The sequence below is a fragment of the Mercenaria mercenaria genome, chromosome 15, assembly GCF_021730395.1.
Source record: "Mercenaria mercenaria strain notata chromosome 15, MADL_Memer_1, whole genome shotgun sequence".
NCBI classification, from domain to species: domain Eukaryota; kingdom Metazoa; phylum Mollusca; class Bivalvia; order Venerida; family Veneridae; genus Mercenaria; species Mercenaria mercenaria.
The window spans coordinates 72,960,374-72,986,570 of record NC_069375.1 but is presented as its reverse complement, the minus strand read 5'-3'; the positions used below and the strand labels follow the sequence as shown (position 1 = coordinate 72,986,570).

General features: G+C 35.0%; 4 protein-coding genes across 4 annotated transcripts; all 4 read right to left on the bottom strand.

Annotated features, from left to right (window-relative positions):
- Window positions 1-5,295: 5,295 nt before the first annotated feature.
- Window positions 5,296-6,574, bottom strand: LOC128548827 (uncharacterized). Its single transcript, XM_053524330.1, has 2 exons — window positions 6,524-6,574; window positions 5,296-5,955 (listed from the first exon to the last, which is right to left on the bottom strand). The coding sequence occupies exons 1-2, from the start codon at window positions 6,572-6,574 to the stop codon at window positions 5,296-5,298; spliced, it is 711 nt and encodes a 236-aa protein (XP_053380305.1).
- On the bottom strand, window positions 6,553-9,284 carry LOC123563083 (uncharacterized). The gene is made up of 2 exons (XM_045355663.2): window positions 9,158-9,284; window positions 6,553-8,643 (listed from the first exon to the last, which is right to left on the bottom strand). Exons 1-2 carry the CDS (start codon window positions 9,203-9,205, stop codon window positions 7,972-7,974), a joined length of 720 nt encoding a protein of 239 aa, XP_045211598.1. The 5' UTR covers window positions 9,206-9,284; the 3' UTR covers window positions 6,553-7,971.
- A 2,242-nt stretch (window positions 9,285-11,526) lies between these two features.
- Window positions 11,527-18,456, bottom strand: LOC123563092 (uncharacterized). Its single transcript, XM_045355674.2, has 2 exons — window positions 18,293-18,456; window positions 11,527-16,166 (listed from the first exon to the last, which is right to left on the bottom strand). The coding sequence occupies exons 1-2, from the start codon at window positions 18,323-18,325 to the stop codon at window positions 15,513-15,515; spliced, it is 687 nt and encodes a 228-aa protein (XP_045211609.2). The 5' UTR covers window positions 18,326-18,456; the 3' UTR covers window positions 11,527-15,512.
- Window positions 18,457-19,847: 1,391 nt separating this feature from the next.
- Window positions 19,848-25,004, bottom strand: LOC123558797 (uncharacterized). Its single transcript, XM_045350658.2, has 2 exons — window positions 24,794-25,004; window positions 19,848-23,156 (listed from the first exon to the last, which is right to left on the bottom strand). The coding sequence occupies exons 1-2, from the start codon at window positions 24,848-24,850 to the stop codon at window positions 22,476-22,478; spliced, it is 738 nt and encodes a 245-aa protein (XP_045206593.2). The 5' UTR covers window positions 24,851-25,004; the 3' UTR covers window positions 19,848-22,475.
- Window positions 25,005-26,197: the final 1,193 nt, after the last annotated feature.

Sequence of the window (26,197 nt, the reverse complement as noted above, 5' to 3'; positions counted from 1 at the left end):
ATCTTGGTTCCTTTGGAAAACTGGCTAGATTCCATCATGAGTTCTAGAGTTACTGTCCCTGAAAGGTGCAAAATTTTCTATTGGCCGTTTCAGTCATATAGAGGTTTCAGTTATGCTTTGATTTGATAAAACTTACACAGAATGATTAACTCGATGATCTCTTAGCTTGGATCGAAACTGGGTCATGTTGGGTCAAAAACTAGGTCATCAGTTCAGATCAAAGGAAAAGCTTGTTAACAACTTAAAGGCCCCATTTATGACCCTATCTTTATGAAACTTGGTCAGAATGTTTGTCTTGATGATTTCTAGGCCAAGTTTGAAACTGGGTCATATGGGATCAGAAACTAGGTCATCAGGTCAAATCGAAGGAAAAGCTTGTTAACACTCTTCAGGCCACATGTATGACCCTATCTTCATGAAACTTGGTCAGAATGTTTATCTTGATGATTCCTAGGCCAGGTTCGAAACCGGGTCATATGGGGTAAAAAAAACTAGGTCACCCAGTCAGATCAAAGGAAAAGCTTGTTAACACTTGTTCATTTGATCTGCATGAAACTTGGTAAGAATGTTTGTCTGCATGAAATATTGTACGAATTTTTATCTGGGTCATGTGGGGTCAAAAACTAGGTCACGGGGTCAAATCAAAGAACAATCTTGTTTACACCCTAGTGGGCACATTTGATTCTTTATTCTTAAATCTTGGTCAGAATGTTTGTTATCATAAAGTCTTGGACGATTTCAAATGCGGGTCACCTGGGGTCAAAAACTAGGTCACTAGGTCAAATCATTCGAAAGGCTTGTATACACTCTATATGCCATTTTTTGGTCCCAATCTTCCCGAAATTTTGTTAAAATGTTTTCATGAAATTTTGGACAAGTTCGAATCTGTGTCATGTGGGGTATAAAACTAGGTAAATAGGTCAAATAAAGAAAATGCTTGTTTACAATCAAGAGGCCACGTTTTTTGGTCCAATCTTAATGAAAGTTAGTCCGAATAATCTTCTCCATGAAATCACTAGGTAAAACAGTTTACACTGTTATGGTGTGTTTGTGTTACACAGATGAGCAACCTAGGGCCAACTTGGTGCTCTTGTTTGAAAACCTTGTCTGGGGCATAACTTGAATACTAGGTAAGGTATTGACTACATATTTTACATATTTATAGAAATCAGTGAGAAAGAGTGCAGTGTCAAAGAATCACAACTCTTGCTGACCACATTATTTTCTCCTCAACACAAACCCCGTGACTGAAAAAGCCCCTGCGATAATTTCGGAAGTACCCATTGGTGTTACCGATCGCCTAGTTTTATTTTTTATTTATGTTTGATCTTTAATAATGATGTTTCTTTCAGATAAGTGCTGATGGGAAATTTAAAAGTACTTAGCTTTAAACTATAGTGCTATCCTTGTTCAGAGTATTCCTAAGCAGCCTTTGCTGATATTCAGAAAACTTGTGTTAGTTAGAAAACTAAGCATCTTGTGCATGCTTCTGAGAAACTACTTCCTGGAGTTCTAAGAAACCAAGGCAAGGTATGTTTAATGTCAGTATTTCTATATATATATGCAATGGTTCGTTTTTATCAATATTTTTATGCTCCCGAAGGTGGGCATATTAAAAATTACCAAGACAACACATTCTTTACTAGTTCCGACTTCTATGTTTTGTAATGTTGTCTTCTTGCCGACTTAAAATAAAACTTATTGTATTGTATTGTATGTCTTCGTCAGAAATAACAACGTACAATACAAACGACGTCACATCCGTTTGGACGCGAACGTCAACGTGACAAAAAGCGCAGATATAGAGGATATTTGTTTGTTTTGAGTGAATATAGAATATATATCTCACTTCGAAGAGAGAAAATTTCAAATATTTTCACGAGCGCGTAGCGTGAGTGAAAATACGAAAATTTTCTCACTTCGAGGTGAGATATATTCCATATTCACGAAAAACAAACAAATTTTCTTTTTATTTTATGCTCAATTACGTTGAGAAATGCATTTTTCAACTGTTTTAATCTCAGCGCGGGAAACAGACGCGCGTAAACAGACATGACGTCAGACGTTCTCTGACGTTATAAAGACGCATGCAACATAAAGTTCCATTTTGTTTTATATTTTGCTGCATAACGGTATGGAATTCTCTTTAAGTAAAATAATTTGAATCGAGAAATATATTAGAATCTATAAAGAACAAAGTGCGACTATAATTTTCATCCTGTTTTAAGCAAATAATTTAAAATTCATACACAATGTATGAGGGGGCGGAGCTCATATCTCTCACAGTGTGAAAATATAGATTTCATATTTTCACAGTGTGAGCGATGAGATATGAAAATATTTAACTGATAGAATACAGTATTTCATTAGTTAGCATAAAATAAATAGAATATATTTGTATTCTAACACGATCCGATTCATTTTCCTATCAAACAAAGAGGGCTGGAAACAGTGAATTATTAAACAACAATTCACTGTTCTGACGTCACAACTATTACGTCATAGCGTCAAGCGTCGCAGCAGCGCGCTGGAAAAGAAACCGATTGAAAACGGGCAAATATTTAATGCATGCCGACAAGGGTGTACTTTTAAGTCCTTGATAACGTGTTAGAATCGATATATATCTGATTTAGTGATTTGCTCTTGAATAAATCACTGTTTGTCGTTCAGATGCGTAGCATTATACCACTCGGGCTGCGCCCTCGTGATATAATTCCTTCGCATCTGAACTCCAAACAGTGATTTATTCAGCGACAAATCACCGATGAGATATATTATTTCTAAATTAATGTACATATAGAAATGGATCATAATGATACGGCGGGTATTTATCGAAAAACATATTTCTTCAATATGAAGTAGAGAAAAAAAAAATAAAACCCAACATATCTACATGACAAAGTTTGAAGTATACATGTGAAGTATAAGCGAGAATTAACAATACTTATAATTATAATAGTAAATTAACATTAATTTATAAGCTAACTACACACATAATTACAGAAACAAACAATTAAAAACTTTAAAAAGAAATACGATTTAAAGAAAAAATGCAGTCAAGCGATGGAAAAAACAACGTCAAGTCATATTTTCAAGATGGCGTTGCCCACAGAAAAGTGCACAGAAGTAGTTAAGCTATATTATGAGAGTTAAATATCTGTCCCAGTCATTAGATCAATGCAAAAACGAGGGGCACTTCCAGTTTAGCGGTCCCCGGTCGGAAATACGTCGTGACGTCACGTTACTTTGGGGGCTGCCCCCACAGCCCAGTTTTTTTCAATTAGTGCTACCGGCCCCATTCCAACGCTATGCTATTTTAACAAGAATTTAAACACAACCCTCCGAAAATAAGTAGTCAAAGTCAGTGGGGACCACTAAAATGGAGGATGAGAGACTTAGCAAGATGCAACTGCACATAATAGTTAAAAGATTTGAACAGTAAGGGTGAGTTATTGACAGACGACATGGTAACACTGGCCGACCGAAAACAGTCAGATCTTCAGAGGGGACGTCATTTTGAGCACTTGTTGTAAAACTGAACCTTCTCTTTGAAGGGGCATGAAGGTCAGCATTTTAAATATACCTGCTGATGTTATGTATCAAATGAAAATTTTATTATATCTCCTATCGCTTAGTGACTTTCATTTAAAAGTACATTCCATATTTTGAAAAATTTAAAACAGCGAAATGGTAATAGATATTATGAAACAACCTGTACATGCCGCTTGTCAGACTTTTTCTTTACGAAGAAAATGTAGTTTTCACAAGTACATTCTACTTTCTTCTACCTGTAGTATTACAGCTCTGGTGAATCCCAAATTCTTCATTCCATTGTCCCTTCTTCGTGAAATTGTTGGTTAAATTCCTTTTGGTCCAATTTTCGTGAGTTCTGATCTATCACTTGTTTTTTTTTTCAATCCATCAGCTGTTTTTTTTTTTGTTTTGTTTTGGAACATCTTAATTCAATAGGAGTAAGTTTTGCAAATGTAGCTTAGATTTCGTTGCTAATTAACTGCTCGAATTTGCTTTAAAAATGTTTTATGTCGCTATAGTTTATGCTTATTTGTGTTTGTTTCGCAGGACACCCTGCTTTTCTAGATTTACAAACACTATAAAGAATAACAAAGAATCCACAACATCTTATTTTATCTTTTTTTCATTAAATCTGCTCTGTTACAAAATATAGAAGCACTCGATGAATGATTCGTGTATTCAATATTTCAACTATATTCTGGTTCTAAAATGGAACCAATCACAATTCTTGAATCCCGCATTCACGTATTGATTCTATTTTGGAGGGCGAGTTTACCCGCTACCAGGGTTAACAGTGCACGTCTGACAATCATGGCATATTTGTTTTATTCCTGATCACATCAAAAGATGTTCATGCGCTACACAAAATAGTTACATTCGTGAACTGGTCGCGGATGAATTATCAATGATCAAACAGTAATAATTTAACATATAACATGTGTTAATATAAGATCTATCAGATGATAAGTGGCAGTGGAGGGAAGGGGAAGAAGTGGGGAGGGGTGGAGGGCTCCGTGGCCAAGTGGTTAATGTCACCAAATTCAAATCACTTGCTCCTCATCAATGTGGATTTGAGCGTCAGTCGGGGCGTCGAATTTTCATGTGAGGAAGCCATCCAGCTGGCTTACGGAAGGTCGGTGGTTCTACCTAGGGGCCCGATCGCCATATGACCTAAAATTGTGTCAGTGCGACGTTAAACCCAACACAAGAAATAAAAATTAACCTGCTTTGATTGTGTGGTTAAATTACATCTCGGTGTCTTTTTATAATTATAAAATGAATAAAATAAAATCAGATGATAAGTGGTTCAAGCCCATTTTTACATCACTAAATTCCAGCTGACTACTTAGAAAACGTAAATAACTAATTCATGTGTTTTCTTGTAGAGTTCATCTTAAATTTTAGGCACATCAGTCGGGTGTGCCTCCGTAACTTGTCGGGTGTGCATCCGTCGTACATCCGTGATCCGCCGGACAGGAACCAGATAAGGTTTTGTGTAGCAATATATGGATCCACTATTTACGGGTAAAATGAAATGCTTTGCTCAACAAAATAGATTTTTTTCTTACATTGGGTGTTATGACCAAACTTAGCATTTTTTGTTTGTTTAGAAAATGAAGTTTTTGAAACAGAAAGAACAACATACTTCAGTTATTTAGATGTCTTGTTCAATTCAAACCTCGTCATGATATTTACTGACACAAAATAATTGCTCACTGACGTAGGGATTCTCCAGGTGTACTCACTACTGAAACTCCTTCTTCATACAAGACTTTTCGCGTATACTGTCATAGATTTATGTTCACCTGTGTTATCAAAAATGACAGAACCATTCACTTTATAGTCCTCATACGAGAATTCGGCCACAGATTCGAATCCGCATTTCTCAAAAATAGTTTTTGAAAAGTTTGAAGAAGCTGATCCCCTTATGTAACAAGGCTTTATTCCAAGACTATCCAAAAACTTTACACCAGTTTCCATAAGCAACTTCCCAAAGCCACGCCTTCGGTATTTTCGGACAACGCCAAGACCGAAAAATTCGAATATTTCTGTAACACCAAATTTGCTAAAGAAGTCGCATTTGTCCGTTGTGAAGTCAAAGAAATTAAGCAATTTTATCACGCGTTCATCTTTATATTTATTCTTTTCGAAGTAATCACTTTTACGTGTTACGCGGATGACACGCACGCCTATAATTTCTTCACTTTCTTTATCTACTAGCATAAGTGATAAGTTGTACTTTAGAGCATTCAGCCAAACATCTTCCATATCCGAACTCCACTGCATTTGTAGCGATTTCTCCAAGGGTTCGTTGTCGATGAAACATTCTTTAAGTGTCTCTAGAACTTTTGGAAAACAGTCTTCCGTTATCAGCTCCAACCTTCCCTCTGCAAGTGTATCTCCTTGGATTTTCTTGAATGCCTGAAATAAAATAAATAACAATTGAATTTTGGTAGGACTAAGACATGAAAAAGTTTGGAAAATGTTAGTCGCTATAATTACCTCAATACGTTCCGTTGTCGTAAAAGCGGAACTTGCTGACCTGCAGAGTCATCATACAGACATTTGACAATTTCTGTTCGATAATGTGTTCTTGTATACTATTTAATCATTTGACTGTTACACAGAAAACTGGAAAAAGCCTAGAGTGTATACGAAGAATATGTAATCAAACTGAATATGCCAAATTTCATAAAAATCCATTGCATTACAGAAACCTGATAAGCTGTGGGAGAGAGTATTCCTATAAATTGCTTTTCAGCAAACTTCACTCTATATCAGATCAATTAGAGGTTCGAACTCTTTAAGCTGCTGGAAGCTCATCCACTTCGCATCACTAGATTCGATAGAACGCATAGTTCTAGCCCAGCTCGTGACAAAGTTCATTTCAATGTGATTTTTAATAAAGAGTCACAGATTAAGCCTATGAGAGTACAAACTGGAACACATACTAATACAAGAGGGGAGTTACAAAGAAATAAATGCATACCTGCTGGATATCTGAATCCGTTATGTTTCTCAGTCGTTCTTCAGTATACATATTAAAGATTCACTAGCGAAACAAAACATACATAGATATCAGTGTGTTATGTACGTAAAATAGTTTTCCCTACGCACACTCAAGCCAATACTGAACACAAAAATAGTATACTTGCCACCAATAACTACTCATATAATTTATTTGATTTATCATTTAGTTATTACATCGAAAATTTCTGTGTGGTAACACATTTATGTCAGACAATTTGGCATTTTTTTCGGACTTAAATATTTCTGTACGGGCACATGGCTTTCCGTAAAAAAAAATAAAAAAAGGAAATTCGTATTTTCGTATTTTGTCGGCTGTCGTACATTAGAATCTGATTTAGTAAAATTTCATATACGTTTAGATCATTTTCCCCAATGAAATAAACGAAGGAGTGGCGAAAATCCAATTTAGGTCGACCCATAATAAAATTGGGCAAATTAAATTGCCTAAATAAGCGTTTACGTCCGAAACATGCCGAATGTCAAACGAGAATGTGTCAAGCACATGCCCTAGTAAAATTCTCAGAACACTTTATATTCATTTGTTGATTTTAGCTTGTTTTTCCCTTAAGGTAAGTCTCACATTGTAGTAAAAATGGAGAATCAACTATATACGGTTCTTTTTCTGTAAAGAATATATTTCAATTTAAATCCATTTAAAGCTAATATTTTAATCTGTTTTAAATGCAAAGGTACATGAATAACATGAATAAGAATTTAAGATATTAACACAACCCATATACACCGAATAGAGATTAGTGTGCGAACACAATAAATGATAAAGTTAGACCAGATCTCGATAGAGACCGGTAAGTTACCCAGTTACCGCACAAAATATGAACTCAAGGTGATATATAAAATACATTGATTTTAATTGTTAGTTCTATGGAAGTTTAATTATTATTAAGTTGCTATACTACTGGGCCACAGGGTTAGTTTCCCAGTAGTGCTTTTACAACTGCCGTTTAAAGGCGGTGCCCCACTGTTTTCCTTTATTTGTTTTGTCCTCATGTGTTTGTTTTTTATTAGAAGTGTGCACACCTGCGTGCTGAGGGTTTCGTTTTGGGGAGCCTTGTTTTTTTGAACGTGGTATTCCGTGTTTGATATTTATCCTTGTTTCTTTTACTAAGATGAGCACGTGGACCTATCAGCTGGCACTGCCTCACAATTTTCGCACTGTTTTCTCGTTTGATAAACTTTTAAACATATTTCACAAATACTTGTTTACGATAGGCAGTATATTTATTTTTTCTTAGTTTATATACTACATCCCTACAGTATACGGATGTTTAAGACCAAATTTTAGAAGTTACATATTGCCATCACGAATCATCCTACTTGAAACTAAAACATAAAATAACATAACTAGTATTATGCAAACGATTTGTTTCGGAATGATTGATAATAGGCTTAAATTGGATTTTTACTGGAACAAATTCCATAAACTTTCATAGACTTGTGCTCGGCAGTGTTATCAAATACCACATTCCCGTCCTTTTTATATTCATCAAAAGGGTATTCCATCACAATATCAAAATGGCAGTTTTCATAAATTTTCTTTGAGAAATTAGAGGTCCCCTCGCCTTTGATATAATACGGATTGATCCCTAAGTTCCCAAGAAATTTCACAGCAGTTTGCATCAAGAACTTTCCTAAACCACGCCTCCTGTACTTCTTGGCCACACCCAGACCGAGAAAATGAAACGCCTCTTCTATGCCGTATTTGTTGAAAAACTCCGTCACACCGTAACTCATAAATTCAATTATTCTCCGTAGCTTTTCATCTTTCAGACTGTCCAAGTCAAAATGGTCTCCCTTTTTAATCAATTTAGTGGCTCTCATCCCCATTATCTCTCCGTTATCTTCATTGACTAAGATAATGGACAGATTTGCCTCGAATGTGTGTAACCATAGAGACTCGAACTCGTCACTCCACTGAATACCAATAGATTTTCCAAGGGGCTCATCATATACAAAACACTCTTTCGGAATTGAAAGCGCCCTCTGGTATAAATCTTCAGTTACTAAGACAAGTTTACTTCCTGCAGGTACCTCTGTTTCATCAACTGTTTTCTTGAATGCCTGAAATGACGAAAGATCAGTCGTACACATAATACCTTAAGTTCAACATAGCAACTTCCCTTATTTATGTGTTGAAGGGAAATCTAAGGAAGTTCTTCCGGCGTTCTTTAACTTGAACAAACTTGATGGAAACATTTAACCGTCTGGAAGCAACCTTGATGGCATTCCTGCATGCTTTACGTAAAAAAATCATATACTTAGAAACAAGACCTTTTTGTTGCCGTTTGGCTTGTGTTTTTTTTTGAAGACAAAAACAACATATAACGATTAAGGTCTATAAGTAAACGAATTTCCGTTGATCACAAGAGTCGATATTATGCAGTAGACCCTTAACGACAATCGGCAAATTACAGATTTTCGGTAGGCGATGTCGGCATTCTCCGGTGATTACGGATTCACAACATTAAGACAGAGGTCATCTTTTATAAGAATAGTGAAATCAATCTAATGAAATGTCAATTAAGATATTAGTTATTTAGATAATTATGAAAATCTAAATGAAATAATGTGTTACCTTTTCTATGTCGTTCTGTGTTAAACTTCTCATCTGTTTAGTAGCCATGATTTCTAGTGCTTCTAGCAGTGCTCATTAAAGAATGAAGAATGTTAAAAAGTTAAAATGAGTACAGGTACAAACTATGTTTTGGGGAATGAAGAACACCAATCGTTTTTACAGTATGATAACTATAGCGGGAAACGATAACACGTTATAGATATCTGACAAGCGAAATGGAGGCCTATGTATGCGTATGTAAATCTCTTTTTACCCAAGCAGCGTTCATAAGAGGAAGATGTTTCATTTTAACTAAGGGATACTTAACATGACGTGTGACAAAATGATGCAAAAATGTTACAAATGCTTCAAAAAGTGGCAAAAGATAAACATCAGCAACATGGCACATCATAAAATCGGTAGGTAAGAAGATCCTTTGGAAGCATTGAACGCAACGAAAAAGCGTAATTAAAGGCCTAGGTCACTCGGTTTTATCGAGTCTCTTCATGTGAGATTTTATTAACTATCACAACTGAAATCTTTAAGTGCCGTGTGGCGGCTGTAAAAAGTCTCCCCGTACTTGGATTCAGTGTTGTGATATATTCTGGTCCTTTGGGATCATGGAGTCCATTCAACATATGTGTAATAGTGTTCCGCTTAAGCCGGTGCTGGTTGGGGAGGGTGTGTGAGTGGTGTTGCATATTTCATTAACTCTTATGAACAGACTCAATCAAATCGAGTCTGCTGTTATTCTTCTTGGTTGCATTCTTTGCCTCCAAAGGACCTTTTTACATATTTTATTGACTATTCACTGTACGATAAACCATTCAATGTATGTTTTATTACTTGACATCATAAATAAATTTTCATACCTTGTCCTTCGAGTTTTGACTTTTCCCCTGGAATATTCATGGTTAAACTACAGATCGGTCAAAAGCAGAAAATCTGGACCGTCGATTTATATAAAAAGTCATCTAATTTTTATTTTGTTAAGAAGATGACAATTACTAGAGGGGTTAACAACGAGTTATAAAAAGAAGAATTAGTAATATTTCAAAAAATTCATAACTGATTAAATGACGCAAAGTATTATTGAATATGCTGATCAAATTTCGGTACACGATGCTCACAAACATGGACAACATCTGTAATGAACGGTATAACATGTTCAACAGATAACAGTTGTCCTCTACATAAAACAACCCTAACTCTAGCTTAAGAGCGACAGAAGTGCGGCAAATATGAACTATTGGAGGAGATACAGCCGTTTCACACTAACGTCCTGATAAGCATGGGATTGAATCGGTGTCATGATAAAATATGACACACTTAACCTGACAATGTTATGATTAAATATAACACATTTAATTCGGAAAAGGTAACGACCCATTATTGTTAGATTCTTCGTGTTCGTCAGCGAAAGTGAAAAACCAATTCCATGTGATATACGATAAGTACGAATATAAGTGAATAAAATCTGTAAAGGACCCTTTGAAAGAATATAATGCACCCGAGAAGGAAATAATAGCAGACTTAGTTTGATTTAGTCTGTTCATGAGAGGTAATGACATATACAACACCTCTCATGTCCCTTAGCACCGGAGAAACAGAACATTGCTATAATATCCGTTGAATGGACTCCAATGGACAAGAAAACTTCACAGATACTTGGAGTTTGGACCAGCTACGACCCATTTAGCAAATACAACAAAGACCATTGAACAACATCATAACAGCTCCAAAAATAACAAATTAATCAAAATCAATCCACTTGATGAAAATAATAGAAATACCCACTGATCTCTTATCTTCTAGACTATTACAGTCTGTAACTGTCTCGTAATAAGATCTGTAATTAATTGTGAGTAATACCCCAGGACATCGCTTTTATACAGGATAAGGAAAATGCAAATATTGATATTTTGACATTCGGCCTTCACGCGTGACATTTGTCCCTGAATCAAGCGACTTGGGATGCACTTTGAAATGATGGCTTGATGCTAGATTTGTAAAAATGAGCCACGCCATAAGAAACCCAACCTAGTGGCTTTGCGACCAGCATAGATCCAGACCATCCTGCGCATTCGCGCAGTCTAGTCAGGATCCATGCTGTTCGCTAACCGTTTCTCTAATTGCAATAGACTTTGAAAACGAACAGCATGGATCCTGACCAGAATGCGCGGATGCGCAAAGCCACTATGTTGGTTTTCTCATGGCACGGCTCAAATGATTAAACGCCATCTCATTTTGGAAATTTGTTAAACCAAAAAAATCAGTATTGGCTATTTAATACTGATATTGAATATACTGACATTTATACAACAAATTAGTATTCGCAATTTGCTTATATTCTAAATACTGACATCTATATAACAAAAGACTATTGGCAATTTGCTTATATTCTAAATACTGACATCTATATAACAAAATGGCTATTTGCAATTTGCTCGTCCTATATATATATACTGACATTCATACAAAAAGTTGAGGTACTAGCACCGCCTATGTTGTATATACTGATATTTGTGTAACATAGGAGATAATGACATTTGCTTATTTAATACATATTTGAAATCGTAATTAAACCATGGTAAATATTTCTTTCTGTTAAATGAAACTATATAATGATTAGTATTTATATAAAAGAACATCGCTTACTTGAAATCTATGGCACCGGCACAATTTTGTTACGGTTATATCAGTTGTTAGAGCCATCGAGCTTTTGGGCCATTACATACATGTGCATACGTACCTGGTTTCTTCACATAATGCATATTCATACCGTATTCAATGTAGCATTTTTTAAACTAAAACAGTAAATGGTACATGGGTTTCAAGTACCATGTTAATTCAAAGATAATAACTTCTTTATACCTTACCAAGTGTAGTTGTATTAAATATGTATACAATGATCGAAACACGATCTATTTAAGCATCTACTGTAACATGCAAATATTGGTATTTTCGCAACATATTGATGTTTACTTTAGCAAAACGACCAATCACTTTTTGTCCACATTATTTATACACTTCTCAGACACTTTCATCGACTTATTATCGCCCGTGTCATCAAAAAAAAAAAAAAAAAAAAAAAAGGAAGAAGAAAACAAACAAAACAAATCCTAAACATCAACTTTGTAAACTTCATACCATATTGAAACTCTACTGCACTTTTAAACTTGACCTCATTTCTCGGAAATCTCTAGCGAATTGTTGGTCGTGGCTTGTGAAGGTTGGGAAGAAATTTCGGACCTGTTTCAATTAGAAAGATTTAGCGACAATGTCTCCTGTATTTTGGAAGTACACCAACCAAGAAAAACGTTTCTGAAGTACTATGTTGTGCGAAAACACCGAAGTGCTTTTAGGAATTTACAATAAATTTTATTATCTTTTTAGCATTTTTATCTTTGACGTTATCGATTGCACTGAAGTCAGATGCTGCACGAACCTTCATCTCTTGCAAGCCAATAATGTCGCCATTTTTCTCATTCATGACCCTACATGACATTATTTGTTTAAACTCTGACAGCCAGTATTCATATTGTAAAAACAAGACAACTAAGCAGTGTATCAGACTCGAATGAATTTAAATGTATGTCACGTACAGGATACTTACTTTCAAAAGCACGCTCACATATATGCTTTTGCATATATTGTTCCATTGCTTAACCCATTTTGAAATTTAGTAACCTTTGCATTCTAAAATGTGCATGATCACGTGAGAAGACAACAAATTGTCTTCCGTTCTATTTGTCGATAGAAGTTATCGTTAAAACTGACGGATGCTACCCGAAATATGATTATTGAATAAAAATAGATTCACAGACTGGGGGCATGATATGTTGAATAATCGAGTGGCAAATTTTAATCGAATCATTCCACCAAACTAGTCCATTGGAACACGAAGAAAATATGAACACCTCCTCTTGAGAGTGAAATATCCTATGATATTTCGCGGAATTCAAGCCAGTGATTGCTGCTAAATACTCCAGTCTAAGTTGGCGCTATAGTTTACTATGTTGAATAATTAAAGGGAAATAACTCACTGAAAATTATCAGACCGAAACATGAGGTAATATCCGAATGTCACCTGGATTCAGATTTCCTATGAAAGACAAGAGGTAAGGGTAGATTCGAGTGAAGTTTCGATCAATTCCAACCTGTGGTTCTCCGGACAAAAAAGTGGTAAAACAATACATTAATGCTGGATTACTCATTGGAAAATAAGTTCACCGGAACATGATAATTATATTCACATCTCCTCTTCTGACAGAATTTTCCCATTAAGTTTTGAGGAATTCCAACCAGTGGTTGCTAAGTAATACTTTGAAGAATTGTACAGTAGTATACTACTGGCCAATAACTCAGTGGGAAATTTCCTGACCGGAGCACAAAACAAATAGGCACATCTCCTCATGATAGTAAAGCTTCCTGTAAACTTTTTTTTACTGAATTCCAACCAGTGGTTGCTGAGAAATACTCCGGAGAAGAATTATATCATAGTGTACCAATGTTTGATATTCAAACAATCTGTCTTAAGTACTTGATATTCTAAACGAAGATCTAAGGATGACCTGTTCACATTAATCTATTGGTATATTTGGAGATCCGATATTGCTATTTTCGTTTCTAAAAATCTATTTTTATTTGAATCAATTAAAAACGACTCATTTCAACAAGCATCTGCATGAACCATCAAAATAGTGTCGAATGTCACAAGGTGAGAAAACTGTGCTGTCAGTCAAGAGCTTGAACCTGCAGGACCTCTCTAGCTCTTACAGGGCGAGTGCTCTACCGACTGAGCTTACCGGCTGCCTGACACATACTATAACATATGATACTCTCAAAACTAACACGAGGGCGCAGGCATGATGTGGTTATAAGTTATAAGAATTATTATTATGAGTTTGAAAAACCAAGGCTAAATATAGATTTTTTAAACGTCTACTTTCTTTTTCAAAATGTTGAAAGCAAGGCTCTAATTGGCTAGCGGAAGGGTCGTCTGAACGAGTCTATCAAAAGCACGTCTTTAGATCCAAAGCGTAGCGTAAACTGGATATGGTTTTAATCAGATTAATATTCGAAGGTAAATAACTCAGTGGAAAATAACCCTACCAGAACACAACACTAGTTAGTAAAAAGCTTTCCATGAAGTTTCACGAAATTCCAACCAATGGTTGTCGAGAAATACACCAGACAAAATTGCGGGGCGGACTGACAGACGGATGAAACAGCAATTATATGCTTAGCCTTCGGGAGCATAAAATTGCATAAGCATCTATACTTTCATATGATATGAAATAGTTCTTAAGCCCGAGTAAAATAAATAAACAAATAATTAGACAAAACATACGGAAATGACGTCACAAATGCAGTCGGTATGCAATTTTCTCCACTGTATGGAACAATGGTTCTGTCGTATATATTGATATTTGTACAGCATAGCAAAACTGACATTATGTATCTTGTACATACTGACATTTGTACAGCATAACAGATATTGGCATTACGTATCTAGTATACACTTACATTTGGGGAGCAAAGCAGATATTGGCACTACGCATTTTGTATACATTGACTTTGTACAACATAGCAGATATTGGCATTAGGTATCTTGTAATCACTGACATGTGTGCAGCATAGCAGATATTGGCATTACGTATCTTGTATTCACTGACATGTGTGCAGCATAGCAGATATTGGCATAAGGTATCTTGTATTCACCGACATGTGTGCAGCATAGCAGATATTGGCATAAGGTATCTTGTATTCACCGACATGTGTGCAGCATAGCAGATATTGGCATAAGGTATCTTGTATTCACCGACATGTGTGCAGCATAGCAGATATTGGCATAAGGTATCTTGTATTCACTGACATGTGTGCAGCATAGCAGATATTGGCATAAGGTATCTTGTATCCACTGACATGTGTGCAGCATAGCAGATATTGTCATAAGGTATCTTGTAAACACTTACATTTGTGGAGCATCGCGGACATTGGCATTAGGTATTTTGTATACATTGACTTTGTACAACATAGTAGACATTGACATTACGTATCTTGTAAACACTGACATTTGTACAACATAACATATATTGGCATCGGTTTTCTAGTATACTCTGACATTTGTACAACATAGCATATATTATCATGAAGTGTCTTGTATACATTGACATTTGCACAGCACGGAAAGTTCATTGATCATTCATGAAATATTTGAAACAGCAACTGCAAACCAAGTAAATCCTGAGTAATGTTTTAGTTCAATGAAAGAATAAAAGGCATGATAAATATACAACTGATAAAGATATGTAATTACACAACCAGTGAACCAGTTTCCTTCAGCTAATCGAACTCTTAGAGTTCATCGACATTATTGAATACACTTTCCATATACTTTCATCGACTTATTCTCACCCATCTTATCTAAAACGACTTTTTCATCAACTTTGTAATCTTCATATGGAAACTCTGCTAGGGTTTCAAAGCCGCATTTCTCAAATATCCTTTTAGAAAAGTTTGACGTAGCCGATCCTTTTATATAGCAAGGTTTTAGAAGGTTGCCGAGAAACTTCACACCTGTTTCTGTCAGGAGCGTTCCAAGGCCTTGTCTTCGGTATTTAGGAAGTACACCAAGACCATTGAAACCAAACGCTTCAGAAGTACCAGGTTTAGCGAAATATTCAAAGTCTTTTGAGGAAAATTGTATAAAGCCTAATATCTTTTTAACCTTTTCATCTGTTAGGTTATCAAAGTGGTCGGATTTTATTCCAGTTCTTATTAAACGTAAACCCATGATATCTCCATTTTTCTCATTCACGACCATAAGTGACATTCGCTGTTTTAACGTCGAAACATAGTAGTCTTCAACATCGGGACTCCATGTTAATTCTAAAGATTTTGCAAGTGGTTCGTCGGTCAAGATGCATTGTTTAAGTGCATTGAGCATTTTTTGCGAACACTCATCTGTAATTAGTTCGAGTCTACCGTCAGGAAAACGAAATTCTTCTTGCGTTTTCCTAAATGCCTGAAGATAGAAATGAACACTATATTGTTTATGAGAATCAGAAATGAACACTCTATACATTTGTTTCGTGAGAATCAGAAATGAACACCATATACATTTGTTTCGTGAGAATCAGAAATGAACACTCTATACTGAAACTGAATAATTAGATTAAACGCCTATTTGTATACAATGCTATTTCAATGGCGTTGTACATAATAATGATAATAATAGTTATTATAACAATATTAATAATGACAATAATAGTAATAACAACAGCCTTATTGTAATAAACAGTCTTGATCGCACCCCTCCCCTTGAGGTCATGTTTTCCCTATTGCCAATACAGTGTTTAAAACACCTGGTACGCACAGACGGACTGCATATAGAGGTTCAAACCCCTCGGTTAATGGTGCCATCATTTACTATTCAAGAATGAAATACTACACACTACCCTACCCATAGAGCCTTACCAACAAGTGCGTTTATTAAACAAACCTTGGAGATATAAATGTTGAAATGTAAAACCTTTTACTAAAATTTAAAAACTATTACCTGCTGTTTTCGCATGATAAACAATTATCAAAAATTTAAAACAATGCCGAGAAATCTCTGAAATACAGTGTCTTAAGATTTTTTTTCGAATGTGTGAAGTGATTTACTTTTGCGTAGTTCTAACGGCAGTTCATTCCAAAGTTTTGGACCAATAGTACAGAAACATGCATCTATCATTAAATGTTTTGCACTTGTTGTGTGGAACAACATAACGAAATTCAGAATTTTTAGACGATCTCAAACCTTGTCTACTAGGAATATACTCTGTAAGCAATTCTGTCAAGTACAGAGGTGCTCTGCCAGTGTGACAACTATACATGAATACATGAAAGAGAATATCTTGAACTCAATTCTTGCTTTCACCGGCAACCAGTGTAAGTTTTACAATTATTGTTTAGAACTGTCAAATTTCCTCCTATTAAGGACAAGTTTTGCGCACATGTTTTGAATACGTTGCATCTTACGCACCTCACAGTTGAACAAAACTAAAATTTCAGTGGCTGCTTTTGTTAAGTATTTTCGGATGTTCTTAATTTGTAGGTAATTCAACATGGCTGTACGACATTTGCGATTTATATGATTTTTAAAGTTCAAGGTTTCGTCAAGAAATGCACCGAGATATCTAATTGTGCTTTCGCGTTTGGCATCATCTCCAGCAATGGTAACGGAACTTGTATATCATGTGTTCAATTGAGGTCTGCTGCCAAACATAATAAATTCAGTTTTGAAAGTGTTCAAGTTTGTTTCTATGCATCCAGTCATTAATTATAACTGCGCATCTTTCAAGGTCTCCGATCGCTTGTGTTTCTACGGAAACAGAGGTAGGACGAAAGCTTTTATTTGCTATATGATCATCAGCAAAACCGTAGACTGATATGGATTTTGGAATGGCATCAAAAAGAGTTCCAGCATAGGTGAGATACAGCCAAAGGCCAGGGCAACTGCCCTGGGGCACACTGCATTCAAGATGGCGGTCAAATGAATATACATTGTTGATATTAATCTTACAAGTACGAGGCCTTAAATAGGAGTCTACCCATTGAAGAGCTGTATCACAGACGCTACATTGTGCTTTTATTCAGTGACTTCCTGAGAATCGGAAATGAACGCTCTATACATTTGTTTCGTGAGAATCGGAAATGAACGCTCTATACATTTGTTTCGTGAGAATCGGAAATGAACGCTCTATACATTTGTTTCGTGAGAATCAGAAATGAAGAAATGAACACTATATACATTTGTATTCTTCGTATGTAATTTGGGCATTCTCCGGTTGTTATGACAACAAATATTCGGATATGACCGAAGAATGGCGATGATGACGTAGCCAACGGAGTTTGTCGATCGTCATTACGAGTCCTGGATATTTTTATCGATATATAAAATATTTCCATTCTTTCTCATTACTAAATCAGTCAATCGTAATAGATAGAAATTCAGTTTTACGTTTAAGCGAATAAACACTTTCTACACACTTGTAGATATAATGTTTATTATACTAAGCCTTTGTAATGAGGAATCAGTGTGGACAAAGGTCTTAAAGCGTCATTACGAATAATTTTTATTGATTAAGTTTTAAAATGTGTTAATACCTGTTGAATGTCCTGATAAGATATGTTTTCCATGGTTTCAAATATGTGTACTTTTAAGAACTTAACACTAAATCAAGCAAAACAAATACCTCAAACAAGAAAACTAGATAATAAATCAAGCCCGATTAAACTTGAATATATGTCAAGTTTACAAAAGCACGTTCGAATTGTTGACCCTCTGCATATATACGACAACCTGTGAGTTTAGTAACAGGTTACATGTTCACATGTGAAAAGATAAAACATGTCTTCGCATCAGGTTTTATCATTATGTTGTGTAACTGTTTTATTATGTTATACATCTGTTTTAATATCTTTTTGATATTTTGTTATAACTGTTTTAATATATTTCGATATTATTTGTTATGTTTCAGGGAATCACCTAGGGACAACCTCTGCTTACAGTAAAACTGTCTTGTAGCTTTGGAACATGGTCAGGGTTAAGACTGAGTTTTGAAGCGTTCAATTAACTAGTATAATGTAACTGCCACTGACCATTCGAAGGCGGTGCCCCACTTTGCTTAGTTTTCTTATTGTGTTACTTTATGTATGTTAATCAGTCACATATCTAATGATGGCCGGTGCGCCATGTTGATTGCGATTTTTATGCTAATTACTTAATCCTTTAAATTAATACCATATACAAAATGCTTAATGCCATATAATAATTGCTAAACGCTATATTGAAGGCCGTGTCTATGAACACACCGTAAAACTTGTTAATTTCAAATATATTCACACAAAATGTTCCGTGAGTGATGAGCCAATCTGACTAAAGTACTGTCAAATTAACGCTACGCTTTGGATCTGAAGACGTGCTATTGATAGACTCGTTCTGACGACCCTTCCACAAGCCAGTCAGAGCCTTGCTTTCAACATTTTGAAAGTGAAAGTAAAAGTTTAAACATCTTTATTTAGGCTTGGATTTTAATGCTGATGATCATAATTGTTATGACGACCACATCATGACTGCGTCTCCGTATTTTGAGAGGTATCATATGTCATGGTATGTGTCGGGCAGCCGGCCAGCACAGTCGGTAGAGTACTCATCCTGATAGCGAGAGGTCCCGGGTTTGAGCCCTGGACTGACTGAACATTTTTATCACCTTGTGACATCCGAAACTATTTTGATGATTTAGCCAAATGCTAGCTGAAACGCGTCGTATGATTGGTTCAAATATGAACAGATTTTCGGAAATAAAGATGGCAATATCGGAAATCCTTTCGAGTTGGCGGGGCGAAAACACGACATCACGAAAAACGACAACACGAAAACACGAAAAGTTGTACACGAGAACACAACGTTAAGAAGGCGCCGGCACAAAATATTTATTTGTCGAGTTTTCGTTTCGGCGGGTATGAATATGTCGTATCGGCGCCTTTTATTTGTCGTGCCCACCAACCCGAAAACACAAATAATTCCATATTTGTCGAGTTTTCGTGCTTTCGCTTCGGCATCTTTCGTTAGACATGCGCACAACAATTACTAAACTGTGAACAACATAAATGCTAGCTAGAAAATATGTTTAAGAATAAAAATTGACTCTTTTATTATTTTTATTTTTGAATAACGTTTAAGACCCGTTTATTTATCACAAATGTTGTACATTATATTTATATACAACAGATATTAAAACATTTTGTCCTTTTTTGAACATGTACATGTACAGACCTTTTGGCCATTACTAGAAAACGTAGTTCAATCATACTTTTAAAAAGGGAAAATAACTCTTACATAAGTACTATTAATATTAGAATATTAAATGAAACATGCAAAAGAAGTACAATAAGGAAATAAAGAAAAAAGAATAAAGAAATAATTAAGCTGCCTTTACTATTCTAAATAACTTGAAAAACAATTTACTGATCTAATGGCAACATATATAATACTAAATGATGATGATTAGATATGTTATAGCATATATTTAGTTTCATATCTTAGAAACAAGATATTTCATTAATATTCAAGTTATATGATGCATATATAAGGGGGGTCAATATACGTTTCCGTAGATATGTGGATTGACAATAAAAAGATGTACAACTGCCCAGTTTTCTCTCTCTATTTTCTTTATACTGGAGCTTCTGTATATTTGCAGGCACAATTCAGATTACCTATCTAAAGACGTATAATGGTTTCTTCCTCTTCCTCTTTTTTACAAAATGTACAAGGATAATCAGTAACAATATTCATATGAAATAATAAAGACAGTACCAATAATTCTGCGGAGTATTCGTAATTGTAACCACTGAATGTCCTGTTACGAGAAGAACAACTTTATAGACATACTTCCATTCAATATCATTAAAACATAGGTTCCATTTAACTTGACTAGTAGGTATATCATTGTTTGCAATCAGTACATTATACACATGCTTATTTGCCATATTTGAAAATACAACTTTTGAAACATAACACGAGACAACAGGTCCATAGCAACTACAGTTACCACTTGTTATAATATTACATGTTCTTACATAGGACCTTATAGCACTATTTAAACCTTCATAAAATACAAAATTCAACATTAAGTAAGAAATATCACAAATTCACCTGCAACTGATATTATATTGCTAACAAATCGAAAACCTTCATCAAACATACTTTTATCAAATACACCTGTGTTACCAATTTTAAAACAGCTGTTTTAAAATATTGCAAGAAGTTCATCTACAGTTTCAACAGGCATCTTATCCATATAAGAGATAAAACTTCTTAACACATCACACCAGAATTTTTTTTTTTGCCTTTTCATTATATTTTTGCAATACAAATTTCCAAGTTTAACTATTCTATGTAAGTCAAATATTAAATTTAACAACACACAACACTTTCCAGTACCCCTAAAAGCTTTTCTAATCCACGACATTTTCATACTATCTTCAAATTGACAAATATCCACCACTTTCAGCCATCTTTCTTCATAATCTTTATCAACAACAGAGCATCTTATTTTATACGGGCCATTCCATACAAATCATATAACAATTTGTTTAAATCATCCATTAACATTTAAGGTGGTGCTGGCAAAATTGTTAACAAAGTTTTAAAGAGTAGAACTAACACTGATTTCACTACAGTAATTTTTCCAATAGAAGTAAGTAATCTTCTGTTCCAGTAGGATATTATCCTTTTAACATTTTATAACTTATCATTAAAGTTAAGCATTATCATTTTATCAAGATCTACATAAAAAATGATACCAAGTACTTTCAACATTGTAGTACCCCAAGATAGTTTGTACTTTCTTTTTATTAATCGGGTAATGTATTTCATTGTACCTATCCAAATATCATTGTCTTCTCAAAGTTAACTTTTAGAACAGAATAGAATGAAAAGTCATGTAGCATATCTAAGGTAGCATTCCGAGCCATACAACAGTAATGAGGTATCATGAGCAAATTGAGATATTTTATACTCAGCTTCTTCAATAGTAATACCTTTAATTTTCACGGATTTTCTTATTTTGATAGCAACTATTTCGGCACACAATATCAAAATATAATATAAAAATATAAGAAATATAAGGACTAATGAGATCTCCTTGTCGGCAGCCTCGTTCTACTTTGAAGAAATCTGAAAGGAATCCATTCAGTTGTATTGTAGTATAGTATAATGTAAAAACAATCTAAGCCATTCCTTGATTGTGGTTCAAAAGCTAAAAAATCAAGTCTTTTCGATGAAATTAAAAGATAAAGTATCAAATACTTTCGAATTACTTTCTCATAATCTATAGTGATTAATAGTCCAGAAATCTTTCTTTCTTTTGTTGTTTTCATTATATCATACAACAGCCGAGCATTTTCTCACATATATCTACCTACTTTCTAGTTTTTTTCTAAGATACAGCCTTAAAATTTGGATGACATGTACAGTTTTGCACACCGATCATAACAGCATAGAAATTTGGACGACGTCAGTAACTTTCGAAAAGGATTTCAATACTCATCTTTAATGTTCTACGCCTTGACCTACTGACCTACTTTCTTTTCTTGAAGCTACAGCAAAGAGATTTATATACTTTTTAACAGATTTCAGTACGTATCTTGAAGAATTTTTACCATGACTTACTCACCTAGTTTTTTTGTTTGTTTATCAAGTTTGCGCATAGAAATTTGTTCAAACAAGTAATTAAACTCAGGTGATCAATACAGGAGCATCATGGCCCTCTTGTTTACTTTGTTACAGAGTATCATCAACTAAACATTTACCGTATATTTTCATGGATTTATGTTCACCAGTGTTATCAAAAACTACCTTTCCGTACTTCTTATAATCTTTGTACGGGACTTCTTTGATTGTATCAAAGCCACATTTTTCTAAAATTCTCTGCGAGTAGTTAGATGACGCTTCACATTTTATGTAATAGGTACTGATCCCTAAATTTTCAAGAAATTTCAGCGCCACTCGAACAAGGAATGTTCCTATTCCACATCTTCTGTATTCCTTAGCCACGCCTATACCCAGAAAATGGAACGCCTCTTCTGTTTTGTACTTGTCGAAATAATCTCTATCACCCAAACCCAGAAGCTCGACTATTTCTCTCAACTTGGCATCTGTGAAATCTTTCAGATTATCTTTTTCTTCCTTTTTGATAAACTCTGTGGCTTTTAACCCAATAACTTCTCCGTTGTCTTTATTAATTAATATAAATGACATATTTGCCTTGAATGTGTTTAACCAAAAAGATTCAAAATCGTCTGACCAGTGGAGACCTATAGACTTTACTAGTGGCTCATCCTCTATGAAGCATGTCTTTGGAATCTCAAGCGCCTTTTGATACAGATCTTCAGTTACCAGAATAAGCTTGCCCATAGGTACTTCCATAGGTACAACCACTTCGTTGACTGTTTTCTCGAAGGCCTAAAACAAAGAATAAGATAAGTGAGTATAAGAATGCTAAAAGAACTGTCTGCATTAACACAGAATGGTACTTTCCTATCCCGTACTATGCTAGATTTTAATATAAGTTAAACAGATAATTGAGTGATTTTCAGGCGTTAATCGAAACGAAATATTTGTTAAAATTGTTTTAGTCTTCATTAGAAACGTGTATGTATCACAACTGATCTTAATCAAACAACCCAAGATAGAAAAAAGTAGGGGAATTATAGTAAAATTAGGACATATGGCAAACGAAAGAAAATAAATCCTAAATAAAAAACTCAGAAAAAACGTGGATAACCTGTATTTCTAGGAATTTGTTATGTTGTATAAGTATATGATTTAACTAGTAATTATATAGTAGAAAGAAAAATATTATTGATCGAGAAGAAAAGATTTTCAATGTTAAACATTATGATACTGTTTTAGTAGTATTGGGATTCATTTTTGTATACTGCAAACGTTTATATATATATTGGGTAAACCGGTTGCACTTTGTACTTAAAATGGAGTAAAAAAACAAAGAAAAATATCAAACAGGGAATGACACGCACCAAAAGCGCAGCCTCCTCAAAACGAACCCCCAGCACGCAAACGCGTGCACCACACACACACACACACACACACACTCAAAGCTTACACATCAGGACAAAACGAACAACACACACACACACACACACACACACATACACACACACACACACACACACTCAAAGCCAACACATAAGGACAAGACGAACAATAAGCATACACACACGCGCGCACACAAAGTCAACACACAAGGACAAAACGAACAAACAAAGGAACATAGTGGGGCACCGCCTTGGAACGGTCAGTGGCAAAAACACCACTGGGGAGCTTAAACCGGTTTATGGTGCGCACCCAACCTCACTCTTACCCCCACCATGTTCCAAAGACATGGGACAGTGTAAATAAAAGTAATCCCCTCCAGGTGAATCTCTAACACACGTAATGGAAACAAAAAGGCATGGCATGTAAAACACAAAAATGCTCGTGTATAAATATATAAAAAGCAAACCTTAAGAACCAAAAACGTATGTACTCAATGCCTTTTCAGAAGACAGAGCAACAAGAGAAACACCCTTAAGGGCCCGACGAAACAGGCCAGAAGACAAATATCAAAACAGTTCAGTCCTGGTAGGATTTAAAAACTCCTCCTCATAGAGTCCTCCCCCTCTTCCGTCAGACGCAATCAAAGAGGGAAGCGTAGTGTCCAACTGTAAACGGGTTGAACACTAAACATGCGGAAGACTTGAGTTAACGGGTGTTACAACTGGTGTTCTTGTTCTTGTTTGGTTACACGTACTTAAAATCAAATATATGAATGCCTTGATTATAAATCTTTATATAGAAGCTTGTTTATAAATTCCTCTGTGATGTATTGGTCAAAATGATAGGACATTTTTATTGCAAAGGCAACACATACTCAAACATGATTTTATTAAGCATTTTTTTAAAAATAGTGTAGAAACATAAAACCATGTTTTAATGTTCGTAATATGAACAAACGTCAACTTTAATGAAAGATCAGTTTTAGCCAACAACTAATGACAAGTCCTTTTAACATGTTTACACATATAAACATACAAATGTACCTTTTCTATGACGCTTCTTTTCAGTTCATACAGACGAAATTTCCGTTTTAAATCCATGATTTTGATCCTGATACAAAGTTTCAGATTGATCAACACAATTTTTACCTCACTTGTAAGCCTCCTATCAGACTACTGAGATAAAATTAGTTTGTATGCAATACGTGCAGTAAAATATTGATAAAGATATTCGCAGTTTGCATTTACTGGCTGTACGGAGCACTTTCAGTAACAATACAGTCTAACAATGTACGTGCGGTGTGGTGGCTGAAAAATGTCACCCGTACTTGGAGTCAGTTGGTGTTCTGACTTATTGGATAAATGGACTTCATTCAGGGTCTTTTCTGCATAAAAAGAGTTTCAGTTAAGCCGGATTTAGGGCCACGTGTGGTATTAAAATTCCTGCTTGTAGAGATGTTATTAGTTAATGTTTGGTTATTTTTAATGAATACACAACAAAAATATTATAAGATATATAAAGAAATATTATTTTGTCTTTTCCATACTGGATTTCGTTTATACGGATATCTTTCTTTTTCTTTACGAGATCACATTATTTTTTTCATTTTTTCATTTTCTTAAATCGGAAAAAATGCTTCAAATAAAGACAAGAAATATTAGATAATGAATTTGTCACTTATGCGGCTCCATAAGACATTTCCCAGTTACAGGTATTACTACGTGGACGATATTATTAGTAACAAACATTCATGATACAGAGATTTCAGACAGTGGAATTCTGTTTCATATAATTATAATGAATTACTGTTAGTATTGCATTTGCACATGGCAATATGACAGAAAATGATGTACCTGGCCAATGAGGCTAAATTTTCTGATAAAACTGGTGTAATACAGTCATATTACAAGATGACAGATTGGCAATTAGGGTCCTCCCTGAGTTGATGCGTTTTCAAAACTTCATTTTCAAATTTATTCAGTCAATCTCTTTTCAACATATTTTTTTTTAAAACATAGATTTTTTCAGTTACATGCACCTTAGGAACACTCATTCTAACAGACGGTGGTTGTTTATTTACATGTATTTGTTTATTACTTGAAACAGCTGTAATACTATTTAACCTTTAGTCTGCTGGCCGGGCAAGTGATTCTGCCTTTCGACCAGTGCAGACCAAGACCAGCCTGCACATAATGGTCTGCACTGTTTGCTTTTCAGTTAGTAAATTTTCAGTGAACACCCTTTCAAATAATAAATGGTATTGCCCAAAATGATTGATGGATCAGTCCATTTTGGAAATTTAGCAGGCTAAAGGCTAAACACTACTCGGGTTATGAATCAAGAGTCAATTAACTGAACCAATGTAATCATACAACTTCCCCACAAAATTCAGGAGTACTCTCTTTGGTCAAAACGTCATTGAAATTTCGAATGACCCTTCTGAGTTG